The sequence below is a fragment of the Crocodylus porosus genome, unplaced genomic scaffold (assembly GCF_001723895.1).
Source record: "Crocodylus porosus isolate Cpor-Errol unplaced genomic scaffold, CroPor_comp1, whole genome shotgun sequence".
NCBI lineage: Eukaryota > Metazoa > Chordata > Crocodylia > Crocodylidae > Crocodylus > Crocodylus porosus.
Genome location: NW_017728931.1, coordinates 49,646,270 through 49,662,679, shown reverse-complemented (window position 1 = coordinate 49,662,679; position 16,410 = coordinate 49,646,270). Strand labels below are relative to the sequence as shown.

Below are 16,410 nucleotides of genomic sequence, written 5' to 3'. Positions count from 1 at the left end.
CTGTCAAGATGCTCATGAAAGGTAGATTTTGTTTGACAAATCTGCATAAGAGATATACGTTAACTATAATGACTATAGGGTGAATGGAACAATATATTTTGGCTAGTTTGCCAAGTTTGTTGTGTTTTTTAAAGTTAATATATAATCTAGCAAACTAGTGCACATTCCAATAAAGTTGTAATTTTTTTTTTTTGCTTTCATCTTAAGTTAATAATATACCACTGGGCTCTGATCGTATTAGTGAAGTGTCTAGTTTCTCTTTAATGGGAGAAAAATATGTTGCTATGTACCACATCATCGACACCCCCCTTTTCAAAATCATAGATCCACCTGTGGGCAAAGGCAGGGATGGCCTTCACTTTCCATCTTTATGATCTCCCTTGCTGGCTCCTTGTTCCAGGCTTTTTGTGTAGCTGGTTCAGTTCTATCCCTCCACCACAGTTTCAGTCTTTCTCCCAACCTTCCTCTCCCCATCTCATACGTTCTCCTCCCCAGTTTCCTTGCCCAGCCACTGATAATCTGAGTTCCCCTGCCCAGCTAGTCTCAGTCTCACCTTAACGCCTTGCTCCAGTTTCCTTCTCTCTCAATCTCAAGTCCCAGTTTCCCTTTTCAAGACACTCCATCCCAGATATGAGGCTCATACACCCTCTGCATTCAAATCAGCATCTTCCTCCTCTCTTCTGCTTGTGCCATGTGTGGAGAAGAGTTACTTGACTGAACAGCAGAGACAAGGTCACTGTTCTTAATTCAGCTGCCAAACCTAGCATCAATAATAGCAGTCCTGAGCTATAAGTCCAAGGAAAGTCCTACTCAGACTTCAGGCTAGAGCAGTGATTCTCAGCCAGGATGATGTGGCACCCTGGGGCACCTTGAGATCCTTTCAAGGGCATTATGGGTTGCCATGCATTGTTAGCACTGTTAGATGTGCAAACATGATTCACAAGATAAACCCAGAGTTTTTAAGTAGGAACCCATGGTGTCAAAAACATTCTGACCTATTGTGGTCTGCCTGGGTTCTTTGTGACAGAAGAATTGATCTAGTCTTTTCCTGTAATCAAAAAATGAGTGAAAGATCAGAGGTGGCATTTTCCAAAGAGTGCCTTGAGTTTAACGAGGGTTGCCTTGACCCTAAAAAGGTTGTGAGTCACTGGGCTCTGGGATCTTTAGGGAATTTAGCTGTTAAGAACAAAGAAATATCTTGCGTGCACGTGCTAACTTCAATTTTCCAAATGTTTATAACAAGACCAAAGTTGGTGATTTTTTCATGGGGATGAAAAGAGGCATGTCTCTGACATGGAGACCACCAGATTTCAAACATTTATTCCAAAGGACAGGAGAAGTAGGGCTGTTTAAGAAAAAGTCACCAGAGTTTTTAAAAAGGGGCAAAACAATGCATTTTCCCCTAGCTTTGTTCTCAGAAAGGTCTGAATCATTTACCCGAGGAAAAAATAAGTTGCCTGAGGCAGACACAGGCCATGTCTACACAAGATGCTAACTGCATAGTCATTTAGTACTTCCATAGTCAAGTACTAAATGACTGCACAGTAAGCAGCGTTGCTGTACAGTAGTCTCCCCACGTGGCTTTATGGTGATGCTAACTTTGCAGTAGCTTGTTACTACTGTGCAGTAGCATTGTGCCATGGTTTGTGGCCCATGATGCCACTGCACAACAGTAATGAGCTACTGCACAGTACTAACGACCTACTGCGCAGTAAGCATCTTGTGTAGATGCAACCACAGTGTTTGGAAAATGCCTTCTGGGGTGCTTAAAGTTTGGCAAAGTTGTAAACAAATGAAAACAGGATTGCATAATGGAAAGTGCCAGGCTCCCGGCCTCACCAGTTTTTCAGTTTTATCAGTAAGGGGTCACTCATCCAGACTGGAAATTGTGGCTTAAGGAAACACATTTTACATTGTCCAGCTTTCCCCTTCCTCCAACAAGGTGTTGAATACCTCAGGTCTGGGGTCCTATGCCTGATACGATGTACATCTTCTTATGCTCTGGATAAAGTGTTAGCAATGGAGAAGTAGATGCTCTATTTCTTCCCCACATCCCACTTACTTTTCTTCCACTTATGAACATAGCAACTTCACTGAGGTTGGTCTGCTTTCTCAGTACAATCAAGCATTGCTGGGGCTTGACTGCTTTACAATACCATAGTCCTTTGCACAATTATGCAGGCTTACTCACAAATTTAAAAGTAGGAGAAGGAAATTAATTGAGCAAAGTAAGGAAAGAAGCAGCAGCAGCTTTTCTATTAATATGTGTGGTAAACAACAGACAGGAATAGGGTCAGCAGGATGGCCAAGAGCCCAGACAGGCAAATTAATGACAGACAAAGTTGATATTGTTGAGGGTCCTAAATAATTTCTTTGCCTCAGTGGACACAAATGAAGCAGAAGGTAACCTCCCAGAGACAGGAACAGGTTTCCTGGTGAGAAAGAAGAAGTGTTAAATTGGCTTTTCCTATTGTACTGTAGCAGATGAAATGGCCAATTCAGCTATTAAGAGTGCTCCAACCCGTTAAAGGCTGACGAATCCCTGGGTTGTGAGGGCCGTAAATAGCAGCATCTATATTTAATCAAAGAATGAGGAAGGATTAAGGGAACTGCTGCCCCATAAACTTGACATTAGCTGCCTGGTAAACACACTGGAAGCAACAGTGAAGCATAAGGTTATTGGTCCATTTACAATGCAGGAGTACGGGACAGGTACTCTGGATTTCTGGCACAAAGAGCCTGTCCAATAGTCTGTAATGATTTTCATTAGGCTGCTGGATAATTTGAGGATCCGAACCTGGATGATTTCAAATGCTGGTCCCAGGAAGTGTAGTAGGCTCAGAGCCAATGCAAGCTGTTCCGTAGGGGGCATTCTCTCTGAAATTTTTATGAAAACAAGTGTCGGAGTGATAAATTCTTTGCTGCTTTGAAACAAGGGATTTTTTTTTTTATTTGAGCTGATAAAGAAAAATCTATCTGAGTTTATTTTAAAGCATTTAATCTAAAATCCCTTGCAGATTTGACACTGGGTTCATTTTCGATCATATACATGAAACAATTCTGGAGTTTGCTCTGTTCAGCAACCACTGATTCTGAAGGGCTGGAATGAAACCCATTTTCTTTTCCCACCCCTTTCATTCGGCTGGATTTTCAAGAGGCCGGAGGCTGAGATTATATTGCCATTCACTTGGAAACAACATTAGATGATATGGATACCCTTGAACAGACACTATAAATGACGGATTTCAACAAAATCAAAGGCAAGAAACTGTGAAATGCTATGGAAACAGGTTAAAAATTGATTGCAGGACAAAGAATGACAAAAAAAGAGGAAGCCGTGTAGCACAAAGATAGAGGACGTGCTGGTAGAGGCAGGACTGGAACTGGTTGCTTGCTTTTGCCAAAAGTTGCTCCCACAGACTGAACAAAGTCCATTTTAATATCCCATTGACTTCCATAATCTCTGGATCAGTCCCTTGTTTGCATTCATTCAACTTCCATGACTTCAAGGAGTATATAGACAGAGCATAATTTGGTGCCTGGTCTATAAATTGTATTTGAAAGGGCTGTAATTTTCCTCAGGATACAAAAACGGGGGAAATGGAGGGAGAAAAAAGGAAGTAAATAAGTATGTATGACTTGTTTAGGTGTGGCCTGCTGTATTGGCTTTGTCAAGGAGATATGTTAGATAATGGAGGAAGGGAGTGGAATGACGGTCTGCAGACAGCTAGGATATGGAGTTCAGAATACAAACTAGGGAAGGGAATGAAAAGGGGGTCATTAATTATAGGTTGAAGCAGGCAGCACCAAATAGACCAGACAAGGATTGACTCCTCAGCTTCTCTAAACTGTAGATCCCCTAGTCCCAAGGTCTTTGGTGTCTAGAAGCCTCTGTGACCTCCATAATTCTGATTGGACTTTGGGAGTAATAATATAAAAAAACCCAAAGCCCTCGTGAAGCCACAGAGCTTTCTGTTAAGGCCTTGGTTTCTGCAGATCTCAGTGGAATGACAAACTGCATCCACAGATCAAACCTTGTAATGACTCAAAGGCCCCCTTCACTCTGTTCACTGCAGTGGAGTTAGGGTTGAGGTACAGCATGTTTTCTATCTTAAAGTGTGTACATAAAACACCAGTAACCCCAGAACCTGATTATATATTCTATTTTTAAGCTCAGTCTTCTTCTCCCAGTACTGGCATGGCCTTTTCATCTTCCATAGTCTCTGCAGTTTTACAGAACACGTCCTCTTTTACATGACTGATGTGTTAACAAAACTGGCCTCAGCACCAGACCCTGCTACACTGTGCTCATCCCATTCCTCCTTGGTTGTATTTACTGTCTTTCTTGTACTTTGTACCTGTTCCCTCCCTCCTGATCTGTGCTTATTTATGGCTCTTCTCTGACCTTGGTCATCAATCCAATTGTTTTTAATCCAGTTGAGAATTTCATCTATGTACTGGAGGGATTTACGAGGAAAGATTAAAGGAACGAGATATACAGATTAGCTAAACAACAAATCAGGGGAACATGATAACTCTGAAGTACCTGAGGTGTGTACAAAGTGAAGGCATGAAGATGAGTAGTCCCACTGAAACTAACAGGTCTGTTTATGCAGGATGCTACTATTTAATGTGCAGATGGAAAACAACAGGGCCCTGGAAGGGGAAGGAATGATGCACGGCACAAGGGGTTAAGTAGGATTAAAGGATGAAACTGACAAATAGAAAATTGAAGTTGAATAGCAGTGAAAGCCCCCTTGTGCTGAAAAGTATTAGATTAGTCAACCCAGTAAGTGGGTTGCTGGGAAGATGCACAAGAAACTTACCAGGGTTTCATCAGAAGATTTTGTGAAACTGACATGGATCCTGTGGAACATTTCCTAGGGTGCAATATTAAGGGAGTTAGATCCCATTTGTGACTAAGTATCTCCTCCTAGGTGATGCCAGAAAGCAGATAATAGCTGGCAGGTCTCCTGGTTTGCAGATGAAAGGAGAACAAGTCATTGAGCTGCAAGCATTACCTGCAAGAGACCCCTGGTGTCAGGAAGGGACCAGGCATATCTCATTTATTTATTGAATTTATTTGATTTGGAGAAATGCAGTTCAGTCCTGATGAGAGAGGAATAAAACTACACTACTGATGGGCATGTTTTTGATGCTCTGGCCAAGGTGTTGGCCAATGGTTATAGATCCCAGTGTAAGTCTCAGTACATGGGGCAAATCTAGGTAGCAGACAGCAAGTACTACCACTCCAGCATGATCTAGTATATGGGTACTAGGCAGTGGCCACAAGAAATCTGAAATACAGGCAATGTCTGTCTGTCCAGAGGCATTTTTAAATATGCAGCCTTTTTAGGATAATCTTCCTACCCCTACATGCTCACAAGGGTGCTACCACTACTACAGATTTTCTTGCTACCAGAGGTTGTAATACCAAATATTGTACTCAATGCAGATATTTTTCTTAGACTGTTATACTCAAACACAAGTGGTACCTGTGCCCCTTTATTCCAGGCCAAATACAACAAACAAGCCAAGACCACCTACTTTTCAGAAACCAAAGTTCCTTAAAAGTTAAGTTTGCTTTTTGACCTACATTCTCTCTTTGTCCACATGCAGTGAACCAGGAACAATGCAATATATGCAAGGAAAGACACCTGTATTTGATCAGGTAGGCCACCTTGGTTAGACACCAATTATTTGCTATAGTCTCAATGTTCACTCTTATTGCAATAAGATCACCTAGTGTCTCTCTCAGGATGAAGTCAAGTCTCAGTTCTTCAGCAGGACTATTCAGTGCATTATCCCTTTTGGAAAGTCAGATTGTTTCAATAGTGTAGGCAGTCTATAAGGATGATTAATGAACTCTTTCCATGGCTGAGTGGTGCTCTTTGGAGTTAGTGGGGGTTTGGCTTTCTGCTATGGTATTATTACTATACCAAACTGACATCAGACCTCAGACTCAAAGTCTGGGTAGGCTTGTTCTAAAGAGAACCTCATCTGCCCACAAATATTATTTGCCAGGACAACCAAAGGGTGCTCCTAGAGTCTTCCATGTCTCCTCTTTCTCTTCCTCCTCCTCTTCTATGTGGAACTGGCACAAATTCTGCTCCATTCCATCTTATGGGTAGGAAGGATGCGACATTGAGGAAAGTAGTCAATGAGCAAATATGGTTTAGGGAAGGGTTGAGGGTCCATTTGCAGGGAAGTGAAAGAAAATGCATTGGGCAACCAGGCTGATGTCACAAGTCCTGGAACTGCTGGGTAATACCCAAAGGGAGGTCCTGTGCTGGGAAGATTTCTGGGCATCAGGCTGGAATCCTGTTAGAAGGGAAAAAACAGAAGAGACATTTTAGAAAAATCAGTGCAGATCTTGAGTTAGATATAATTTATGAGCAGCCAGGGACTTGCCTTATGAATTTCCCCAGTGTTAAGCAATAAAAAGCTAAGTTTCAGAGAGTACTTCTAGACAGGCTCCTTAAAACAGTGTGACAAGCAGTCACTCAGGGACTGAAAAAAACCTCCAAACTTCTTGTGCTAGTCATTGACAGATTTCTGAAGGAGAGTGATACCATGATCCAGCCTGGATAACTCTATCCATTTCAGCCTTAGGAAGGATACAATATTAAGGCAAAAAGAGCAAGCCAGTTTAACAGGTTTGGATATAAGAGGGAGACAATGAGTGTCCCAAGAAATATGGTATGGTGATTGCCAAAACCAAGTTATGCAACTAGTCCTTTCCTCAAATATGGTTCTACTAACTTCTACTTAAATGACTGCTCAAGCTTCAACGTGCCAGTGAAATGCAAGGTTCTCCACCTTGGGAGGAAAAACCTGCAGCATCCTTATAGGCTCAGCAGTGCTACACCGGATAGCACTACAGAAGAAAGAGACTTGGGGGTCATTATTGACCACAAGATGAACATCAGCCTGCAATGCAATGCTGCGGCTAGTAAAACGAGCAAAACGCTGGCGTGCAGCCACAGATGCTTCTCAAGCAAATCTCAGGATGTCATTCTCCCATTGTACTTGGCCTTGTGAGGCTGCAGCTGGAGTACCGTGTCCAGTTTTGGGCTCCACAATTCAAAAAGGATGTGGAGAAGCTTGAGAGAGTCTAGAGAAGAGCCATGCGCATGATCAGAGGTCAGGAAAACAGAGCTTACGACAACAGACTGAGAGCCATGGGGCTCTTTAGCCTGAAAAAGCGCAGGCTCAGGGGTGATCTGGTGGCCACCTGTAAGTTTATCACAGGTGACCACCAGTATCTGGGGGAACTTTTGTTTACCAGAGCGCCCCAAGGGATGACGAGGTCGAATGGTTATAAACTATTGCAAGACCATTTCAGGCTGGCTGAAGAATTTCTTTACTTTCCGAGCCCCTTAGGTCTGGAACAGCCTGCCATCGGAGATGGTTCAAGCACCTACATTGAACACCTTCAAGAGAAAGTTGGATGCTTATCTTGCTGGGATCCTATGACCCCAGCTGACTTCCTGCCCCTTGGGCAGGGGGCTGGACTTGATGATCTTCCGAGGTCCTTTCCAGCCCTAATGTCTATGAAATCTATGAACTGACATGAAAAACTTGAGTCCCAGTGAAACAGCACAGTCAGTCCTCAAGGGGAGGAAATCAATTCCTATTCCCCTTACCCTGTCATCTTTTTGGAACACCTTCTTTACAGTGTCTTTCTGGGATTCCTCCTCCTAAGCCTTCTCAAATCCAGCTTCTGTTCTATGTACCCCACTGAAAATTCTCTAATCAAAGTCTTGGATGACCTCTTCCTAGCTAAAGTTTATAACCAGTGCTCCTTCTACCTTCTCCTCCACTTATCAGCTGCCTCTGACACCATCAGTAGTACGTCTCTTCTTTTTGGAGTTTTGTCCTTCTCCTTGGTTTCTATGACACCTCCTACCTCATAATCATTCTTTCAGCCTGTGATTTGGTGGACCTACGTCATCCTCCCACTCCACTCCATCTTTCACTGGCAGTCTGTTAGGGCTTCTTCTCTTCTCTCTCAACAATTTATTTATGGATAAGCTGATCCTTAAATACAAGTTAAATTGTCTTTTATGCTGACATCTCACAGATTTTCTTCTCAACACTAAACCTACCTCTTTTATCCAAAGTAAAATCTTGCTCTCTCTCTGATAGTGCTTTGTGGATAACTAGTTTGACCTCATTGTGGCTAAAATAGAGTATTTTGTCTTCCTCTCATATCCACACTCCTGCCTCCTTTCCCCATGCCAGCCTCAATCGCTCACCTGTTAATAAGTATTTAAAATACCATATTTTCTTGCATATACCACACCTTGGAATATAATATATGCCTTGTTTTTAGCAGACAGCAACATTGTCCTAAGAAAGGCTAGCTTATGGAACATCAAGACTCTTAAAAAAGGAAAATGATTGTTAATACCTCTGGAATAAGGAACAAGAAGGCATAATGTCAATTGACTCCCTTAGTTGCCTAAATAGTAATGCTATAGCTGATGCACTGTAGGGCAGACATCAAAGCAGGGTGCTTCTACCCTGGGCAGAAAATCCAGCTTAATACATGCACCCCAATTTTAGGGGGCTGATTTCTGGGGGAAAAGTGCATGTTGTATGTGAAAAAATATGGTAGTATCCGTATGCTTTCTCTCATCTTGCCACTTACACTTGGGAGAAGCTCCTGTAAACATAAGCAAAGCTACCACATTTTCCCAGTTCACCTAAAAACTCTCCTTTGCTGTGATATTTTCAAAAAAGCTGACAATCATTAAGCTGTCAGTGGCTGGTTTCCTATCACTCTTTCTAGTGTTGTTTCCCTGTACTCCCTTGTCTTACTCTTTGTATTCACCTGTTGTATCTTCTTGTATATTTAGCTTGTAACTCTCCAGGCAGGAACTGCTGTCTGGTTCTGTGTTTGTATATTGCCTAGCACAATGGAGTTCTGATCCATGACTAGGACTCCTGGGTGCCATGGCAATAGAAACAGATAATGATGTTTGTCTTTACTGTTCCTCTGTCCAGCTAAGGTACAGTTGGAGGGACCAGTTGGTCCAGCGCACAGTTCTGGAGGGAAAGACTTTGGAGGAAATGACAAAGAAACAATTTCCATACAGAAACTTCTCATCACATGTCCACAAAATTGATCTAATTTCTGGAAGAATGGCAAAATATCTTTCTATAAATAAAAAAGGTGTTCTATTACACAATGGGACATGTTCTGTGATTCTGTTTGAGTCACAGTGATGCTTCCTTTTCTTTCCTTTTCCTTGGGTATTATCTGGGAAGGGAATGATATGGAAAAGGGTGATTCTCTCTTTTACGTCCTCTACAAATGGCCTCAGTACTCACTGAAATTTCTGACTTTGGAGCAGGAATGAAATTGACTTCTGTTAGATGCTGGAGTCCACCAAAATTGCCAAATTTTTCATGTTTCCTCCACTTTGCTCGCTGGTTTTGGAACCAGATCTGGGTGCACAATGAGGAGAAGGGAGAAAGCAAATTAAGGCATGGAATGAGTACGAGATGTAAAAGGAAATTTTTACAACCATATTTTTTAAACATTTAATGGAAAATAATGAACATGGAGGGCCAATGGCAGAACCTAAGGAAAAGAATTTGTTTTCCCATTTTACCCACTATTCCACATCATGTACAGGCTCTGGGCACATTCATGAATGCACTTTTGCTAATGCACATAAAATTTAGTACCTGCAGGGTACTTTTACACATACTCTGGGGGTGGTGCTTTAATTAGAGAGGCTCTGAGAGCTGTTCTAATTTAAGCACCACAGCGGCTCATGTATCAGAATCCCTGCAATTAAAAATGGTGGTGGAGGCACTTGAGCTAAAGCTCATTCTACAAGCTTTAGTTCAAGCAGCCCTGCTGCCATTTTTAAGTGCGAAGATGCTGATACATAAGATGTAGGAGGCTGCTGGAGCATGGTAATTACCACACTTCAGCAGACTCAATTAACTGAGTCTGCAACGCTCTGTAAAATATTGTGTCATCAATATAGCTCAATTGTTAACACTTTTGCTATGAAGTAGGAGATCGTCACACTGAACCCTCCAGCAAGTCCTTCACTCATTCTTATGTTGCCTGGAAAAAAAGAGCATTGCTACACTAGAGAACCCAGCCTTTGGGAAAAGCATTTAAATAAACAACTGTCAGCATGCCTCTAATTGCTACTAAACTTCAGCTTTTTCAAGATCTCCTATCACTTTACTAGAAGTAAAGGGAAAACCCCTAGAGACCTTGGGCTTAGTGAGAGATACTGTCATTGGAAGAATGGCGGTCATTTTTGTCCACCACAGAGGGTGCATCTACACGTGGGCTTTAATACTCATTAGCCTATTTTAATGCAGATTAGGGGGTAAATTACCTATTACTTACCAGGTAACATTTTCAAAATGACTTGTGTAACTTGATGGTAGGATTTAGGTTCTGAAGTGTACTTCTATATCTAGGTATCTACCAAATTCATGGCGGAAGTGGACTGTATGGCAGCTCCTTTAAACTTACAGGTTCCCATGCATGTCCCCACCACTGATTGGCAGAGGAGCCTTGCCACACACTTCTAATGGGCAGGGAGGTGAAAACTGCAGTTTTAAATAAAAATACTACCATTTTTGCTTCCTGGTCAGTCAACAATATGCAGCAGGGCCACCAGGGTCCCTCAGCCAATCAGGAATGGGGGAGCAGTGTGCAGGGGCACCTGTAAGATTAAAGGGGTTGCTGTGCACCGTGAATTCAGTAGGTCCCTATCTATATCACTTCAATATTGAGCCCAGTAGTGCTGTACTGAGGTATATCATACGCACTCTGAGCATGTTTCTTCCCAAACTGGAGATGCAAAGCTTACCAATGTGCATACCACTTCCAGGCTTGGAGATATCATGTATGGAGTGGCCACAGGATGTCCAAGTAGAGTGCTATCTAGTGTTGTAATTAAGCCATACTGATATACAGAAATTACTTGGGTGATTTCAATACTTTTACTGCTCTGTTCTAAACAAGAAACTCTTAATTTTTCCTAAGAAGCTTTGCCCTGCTAGCTGATTTGACCTTTCAGGCTAGATGCAGAGACTTGCCTACATATTTATGTACAATCAAAAGAGTGTACCTGAGTGTATCATTTAATGCATTACTTTGAACATTTGAGCTCACCTCTTCTCATATAACTGAATGATTCAAAAGCTTGTTGGTGAAATGCAAGCCTCATCTTTCTAGGTAAATGGTTCTAATCGGATATAAAATGTTAGTGACCCGAAGTATTTGAATATGTATTTCTTTCTAAATCCAGTGACTAATGGCTAAATTATTTTTGCATCCCCTACCCAGAAACTAATTGGAACATTTGCTGTCTGTTATTTTGCTATTAGCCAGAAGTGCCTGAGGTTATGAAAAGGACAACCTTGTTTATTTGAGGTTAGATTGGGTTTATAACTGCTTAGACTATCTGAAATGACTCAATTCAGTTCCTAGTGGACAGGGTTCGTGTGACAGGAAGTACCATAAAATGGCCACTTTCTGCATTGTTAACGTGCTCAGGAACAAAAGGGGTTATGGAGACTGAATCTCAGTCTTCAAGGTGGTCCTTCCAAACTCAGCAGGCAAAGACATATTCTTTGATTCCTAGGTTTTAAGGTGAGAGGAGACTACTGTCTGACCTCCTGCATAACAAAGACAATCCATTTCCCTGATTTAATTCCTGCTTCAAGTCCAATAGTATGGTTCAGCTAGTATACATCTTTTAAAGAAAATCCAATCCTGTTTTTGAAATTTCTAGTAATGGGGAATCCACTACGATCACAGATCAATCATTCACCTGGGTAATTATATTCATAGTTAAACATCTGTATCTTATTTGTAGCCTGAATTTATTTAACTTCAACTTTCAGCCATTCTATCTTATTAGTTCTTTGCATTTTAGAATGAGTAGGCCTCTATTATCAAATATCTATCCACCATCTAGTTAATTTCTCTACTGTGACCAAGCCACTCGTTAGTCTTCTTTTTTCTAAAATAAACAGATTGAGCTTCTTGAGTCTTTCACTGAAAGATAGGTTTTTTGACCCTCTGGCCCTTATTGTGCCTCTTCTCTGAAACTTTTTCAATTTTTTAACATCCTGCATGAAGTCTAACTAGAACTGCATCCTGTATTCCAGTAGTGACCTCTTGAATGCTAAATACAGAGATGACGCCATCTCCCTGCTCCTATTTGAAGATCCCCTGCTCACATATGCAAGAATTTCATTAGCCTGTTTGATTACAGAATCATACTTGAAACTTAGGTTCAGCTGATTGTCCAACATGAGCCCCAAATCTTTTATAGGCACGGGTTCCCACATTCTGGAAGGGTGGCCTATATTATTTGTTTCTAAATGCCTGACCTTTCATTTGCTATTTTCTTGAACCCAGACTACCAAGCAATCCAGATTGCTTTGTATTAGTGACCTAGCTTCTTCATTATTTATGGATCCCTCATCCTTGTTTCATCTTCGCACTTTTATCAGAAAAGATATTACTGCTCACTGATTAAAAAGTTAAAAGCATAAGACCAGTGATCAGTCCTTGCTGAATCTCAGTAGAAATGCTTGATGATGACTTACTTTTCAAAATGTAACAGCAAATGTGTATCAGACACACTGTTTTTAATACACTGAACAGTGCATCATGTTGATTTTGTATCATTCTGGTTTCTTAATCCAAAAGTTAGGTATTATCAAATGCAATGCCTTACAAACATTTAATCGCTTCAATAGTATTACCTTTATCAATCAAACTTGTCATCTTATAAAAAAAGATACCAAGTTAGTTTGACATGATATATTTTCCATGAACTCATGTTGATTGGTATTAATTATATTACCCTCCTTTTAATTCCTAATTAATAGGGTCATATATCAGCTGTTCCATTATTTTGCCAGGAATCAATGTCAAGCTGACAGACCCATAATTAAGCAATCATCCTGTTTACCCTTTTTTAAATATTGGCACAACATGAGCTTTCTTCCAGTCCCTTGGAAATTCCCTAGTGTTCCAAGATTTATTGAATATTAACATTAATGACCCAAAGAGCTTTTCAGTCCGCTTTTAAAGCGCCTGATAGTATTAAAATATCTGACTACTGTAGCTGCTGTTTTATATTCCTCTCAGCTACTGTTGGGAGTGGAAAGTCTTTCATCATCATCCTGTGATATGACTATATCATCTAGCTTTTTCAAAGTACAGAACAGAAATATTTATTGAACATTTCAACCTTTTCTGTATTAATTATTGACTATTTTACCATTTCATCTAGTAATGGAAAACTGCATAGTTAAGATTCCTTTTGTTCTCAAACTTAATACCTCCTTATTGTCTTTAACTATGATGGTCATACATTTGTTTTAGTGTCCTTTTGCTTCCTTTATTAATGTTCTACAATGTCTATCTTCTCATTTATATACACTGCTGTCAGCATCCCCCTTTTTGTTTCATATATGTGGGTATATGTATGTGTACTATATAATTTTTATAGCTACTTCCACTAATCCTCTATGACCAACTTGGTTTTGAACCTTTCTTTGTTTTTTTAACTTGATTATAGGATTTTGACTTTTTGAACCTCTACTGAAATATTATTTGATAATCTTCTTGTTATCTGTCATATCCTTCTGTTTAAATTCTTTCTCCCTGGTGATTTCGCTTATAATTTCTTTGTGAAATTGGTCCTTCTAAGGCATCAAGTATCTGTATTACTTGTTTAGATTCTACTGACTTTGTACATAACATATGTGACCTTTGTACTTAAGCAACCAGAAATTTTTAATCCTGTTATTAATATTCCTTTATTTGTCAAGATGAAGTCTAATATAGAACTCCCTCTGTTGGATGCAACACTATTTGAGTTAATAAATTGTCATATATAATTACTAGAATTTTGAAGGACAATTTAATTCTGGCAGTGGGAAACCTCCAGCATTTGTCATTTAAGGTAAAGTCTATTAATAATGCAGCTTTTTTGGTACATACTATAAATAATTGTTTAAAGAGCCAATTATTCCAGCATCTTGTGCAGTTGGGTGTTCAGTAGCATACACTAACTACTTCCCCATCTTGGCATTTATATATGCTGGTAGGGCATTGTGGGTAAATGGAGAGATGTTCACAATTTTAATGTTTCTGTTACCTAAATATAGGAAAATAATATTATAGCTAGTCAATAGACCCAGTCTTTTAATAATCAGTAGGTTGCTTTTTGTATTTCTTTATTATATTGGGATTAATTGATATATAATTTGCAAAGATGACTATGGCAAGTATGGAAACATTCTGCTTCTTAAACCAATCCTAGAGGGAGCTCTGAATGACATCCTAAATGCTTGGATCTCCCAATTCAGATATGGGTTCTTTATCCATAGTTTGGCTCCCTATATTTAGAGTTTCAAGTATATTGAAGTCTCCTCCAGTTACTTGTAAGCAACACAGATTTCACATGCAGTGAAAGTATAGGGATCAGATCCTCCTCTCGGACAAATCAACAAAACTCAATTAAAGTCAATCTACCTACACTAATTTGGACAAATGAACTTTTTGTCCTCTACCATACTGTTGACCACATCACCAGAATCAGCTATAACCACCCTCTGGCAAAAAGAATGGGAGAAACTAAGCAACAAAGCTGTTGAACGGAGCTGGAGAGGAGTTACCCCCAGTGAAGAGTTAGCATCCGGCTCCAATTACAAATGGCATATATGGGGGAGCCTGAACAGATTGAAAGTGAGTCTTGGCCAGTGCAACTTTGTCATAAAATCATGGGGCTTCTACACAACTGGCCAATGTGTTTATCAGGAGAAGCAAAACATGGATCATCTCCTAAAATGCCCTGTAGTATTACAATGCACCCCATAAGATCTGGCAACACCAGCACCAGAAGCAGTGGCCTATGCAGAATATTGGGAACAGACCATATAGAAAGATTGGATTGGAGATATGACAAAGAAGAATTTGCACCTCTTGAGAATATAGTAGTATCAGACACAGAACTAATCCCTGCAATAGAGCAGGTGTCAGCAACCCATGGCCTGCGGGCGATATCTGGCCCACAGAGCCACTGCATTTGGCTTGAAGTCCTGCGGTTTCAGTGTCGTTCAGCAGTGAGGGTTTTGCTCATGCTGTGCTGCATGTCACTGCTCTGCAGCTGGGCAATGGGGACCTCTCCCATGCTGCACCACAGCTGGGCAGTAGGGAGAAGCAGCAGCAGCAGCAACTGGTTTCCAGTACCACCCACCGTGGACCCAAGCCAAACCAATTTGTACCACCACCAAAATATGTTGCTGACTGCTACTGCAATAAGCTGTTTCCATTTGTTCTATTTTCTGAGACTCTGTAGAACACGAATGCGGAATACTGAATGTGCATTTAAGCAACATCTATAAAAAGTCAATAAATGATTAATAAATAGCTTTTAAAAGTGATCAATTGGCAGTTGTAAAGTCAGCCACTTGCTAGTAACAATTTCTAAGGCGTATTAGTGATGTCTGTAAGGACTTTGATACATACTGCACTTAAGCTTCTCAGATATTGATTGGTGTTAGTTTGAGTTTAGGGCTGTTGTACTTTCAGGCTAAAAACCTTCCCTGACTGTCCCTGACCTGTGCAGCTGTGAGTTGCCACTTGAAGGCTGGCGAGTGGGAGCCTAACTAGGAGTCACAACTGTGAGTTACTTACTAGGCCTGTGTGAAGCAGCTAGTATTCGCTTCGGATTCAGATTCGGTCAATTCAGGGGACAGTGATTCAATTCGGTGATTCGAATCACTGGTCTGATTCGATTTGGCCAGCTCTATGAATCAGCCAGGCCAGGGCCATCCCCTGCCTACTCTCCCAGAGCAGCAACGGCTGCCCCAGCTCCTGGCACGTGTTAAAAAAAAAAAAAAAAAAAGCCCCGACTCACTGGGTGCTGCCAGGCAGGGGGCAATCCCTGCTGCCCTCCCACTGCCCCAGGCTGCCTGGGGAGCTCAGCACGAGCCCCACAATCCTCCCTCACTCCCCCAGCCCCCCTGGGGTGCCCCGCATGGGCCAGCTCCAGCCCTTTAAGAGAAAAAAAAGAAAGAAAAAGCCCCAGGATTTACTGCTCCTGCCAGCAGGGGCGATTCCTGCTGCCCTGCATTGCCCTGTGCCATGTTGGGGGCTCTGCATGAGCCCCCAAAGCCCCAATGCCACTGCAGGAGTGGTGAGTGTGCGGCTTTTCTCGGCTTTTTTTTCTTAAAGGACTAGAGCTGGCCTGGGTGGGGCACCCATGGAGGGGCTGGTCAGAGAGGCAGGGGTCAGGGAGCTTGTGGCAGAGCCCTCCATGCAGTGTGGGGCAGTAGGGGGCAGCAGGGATTGCCCCCCCCGCCTTGCAGCACCCGGTGAGCAGCGGGGATTTTCTTTAAAGT

General features: G+C 41.4%; 1 protein-coding gene across 2 annotated transcripts in view; it reads right to left on the bottom strand.

Moving 5' to 3' along the window:
- Positions 1–5,062: 5,062 nt before the first annotated feature.
- Positions 5,063–16,410, bottom strand: part of ISX (intestine specific homeobox) — a 43,145-nt gene continuing 31,797 nt past the window's right edge. The window contains exons 4-5 of one of the 2 annotated variants that reach the window (XM_019544813.1): positions 9,337–9,453; positions 5,063–6,321 (exon numbers count right to left, since the gene is read on the bottom strand). In XM_019544813.1, the coding sequence (XP_019400358.1) occupies positions 6,085–6,321; positions 9,337–9,453 (354 nt within the window). In that variant the 3' untranslated portion in view covers positions 5,063–6,084. The remainder of the gene's footprint in view (positions 6,322–9,336; positions 9,454–16,410) is intronic. The other variant, XM_019544814.1, reaches the window with a different exon arrangement.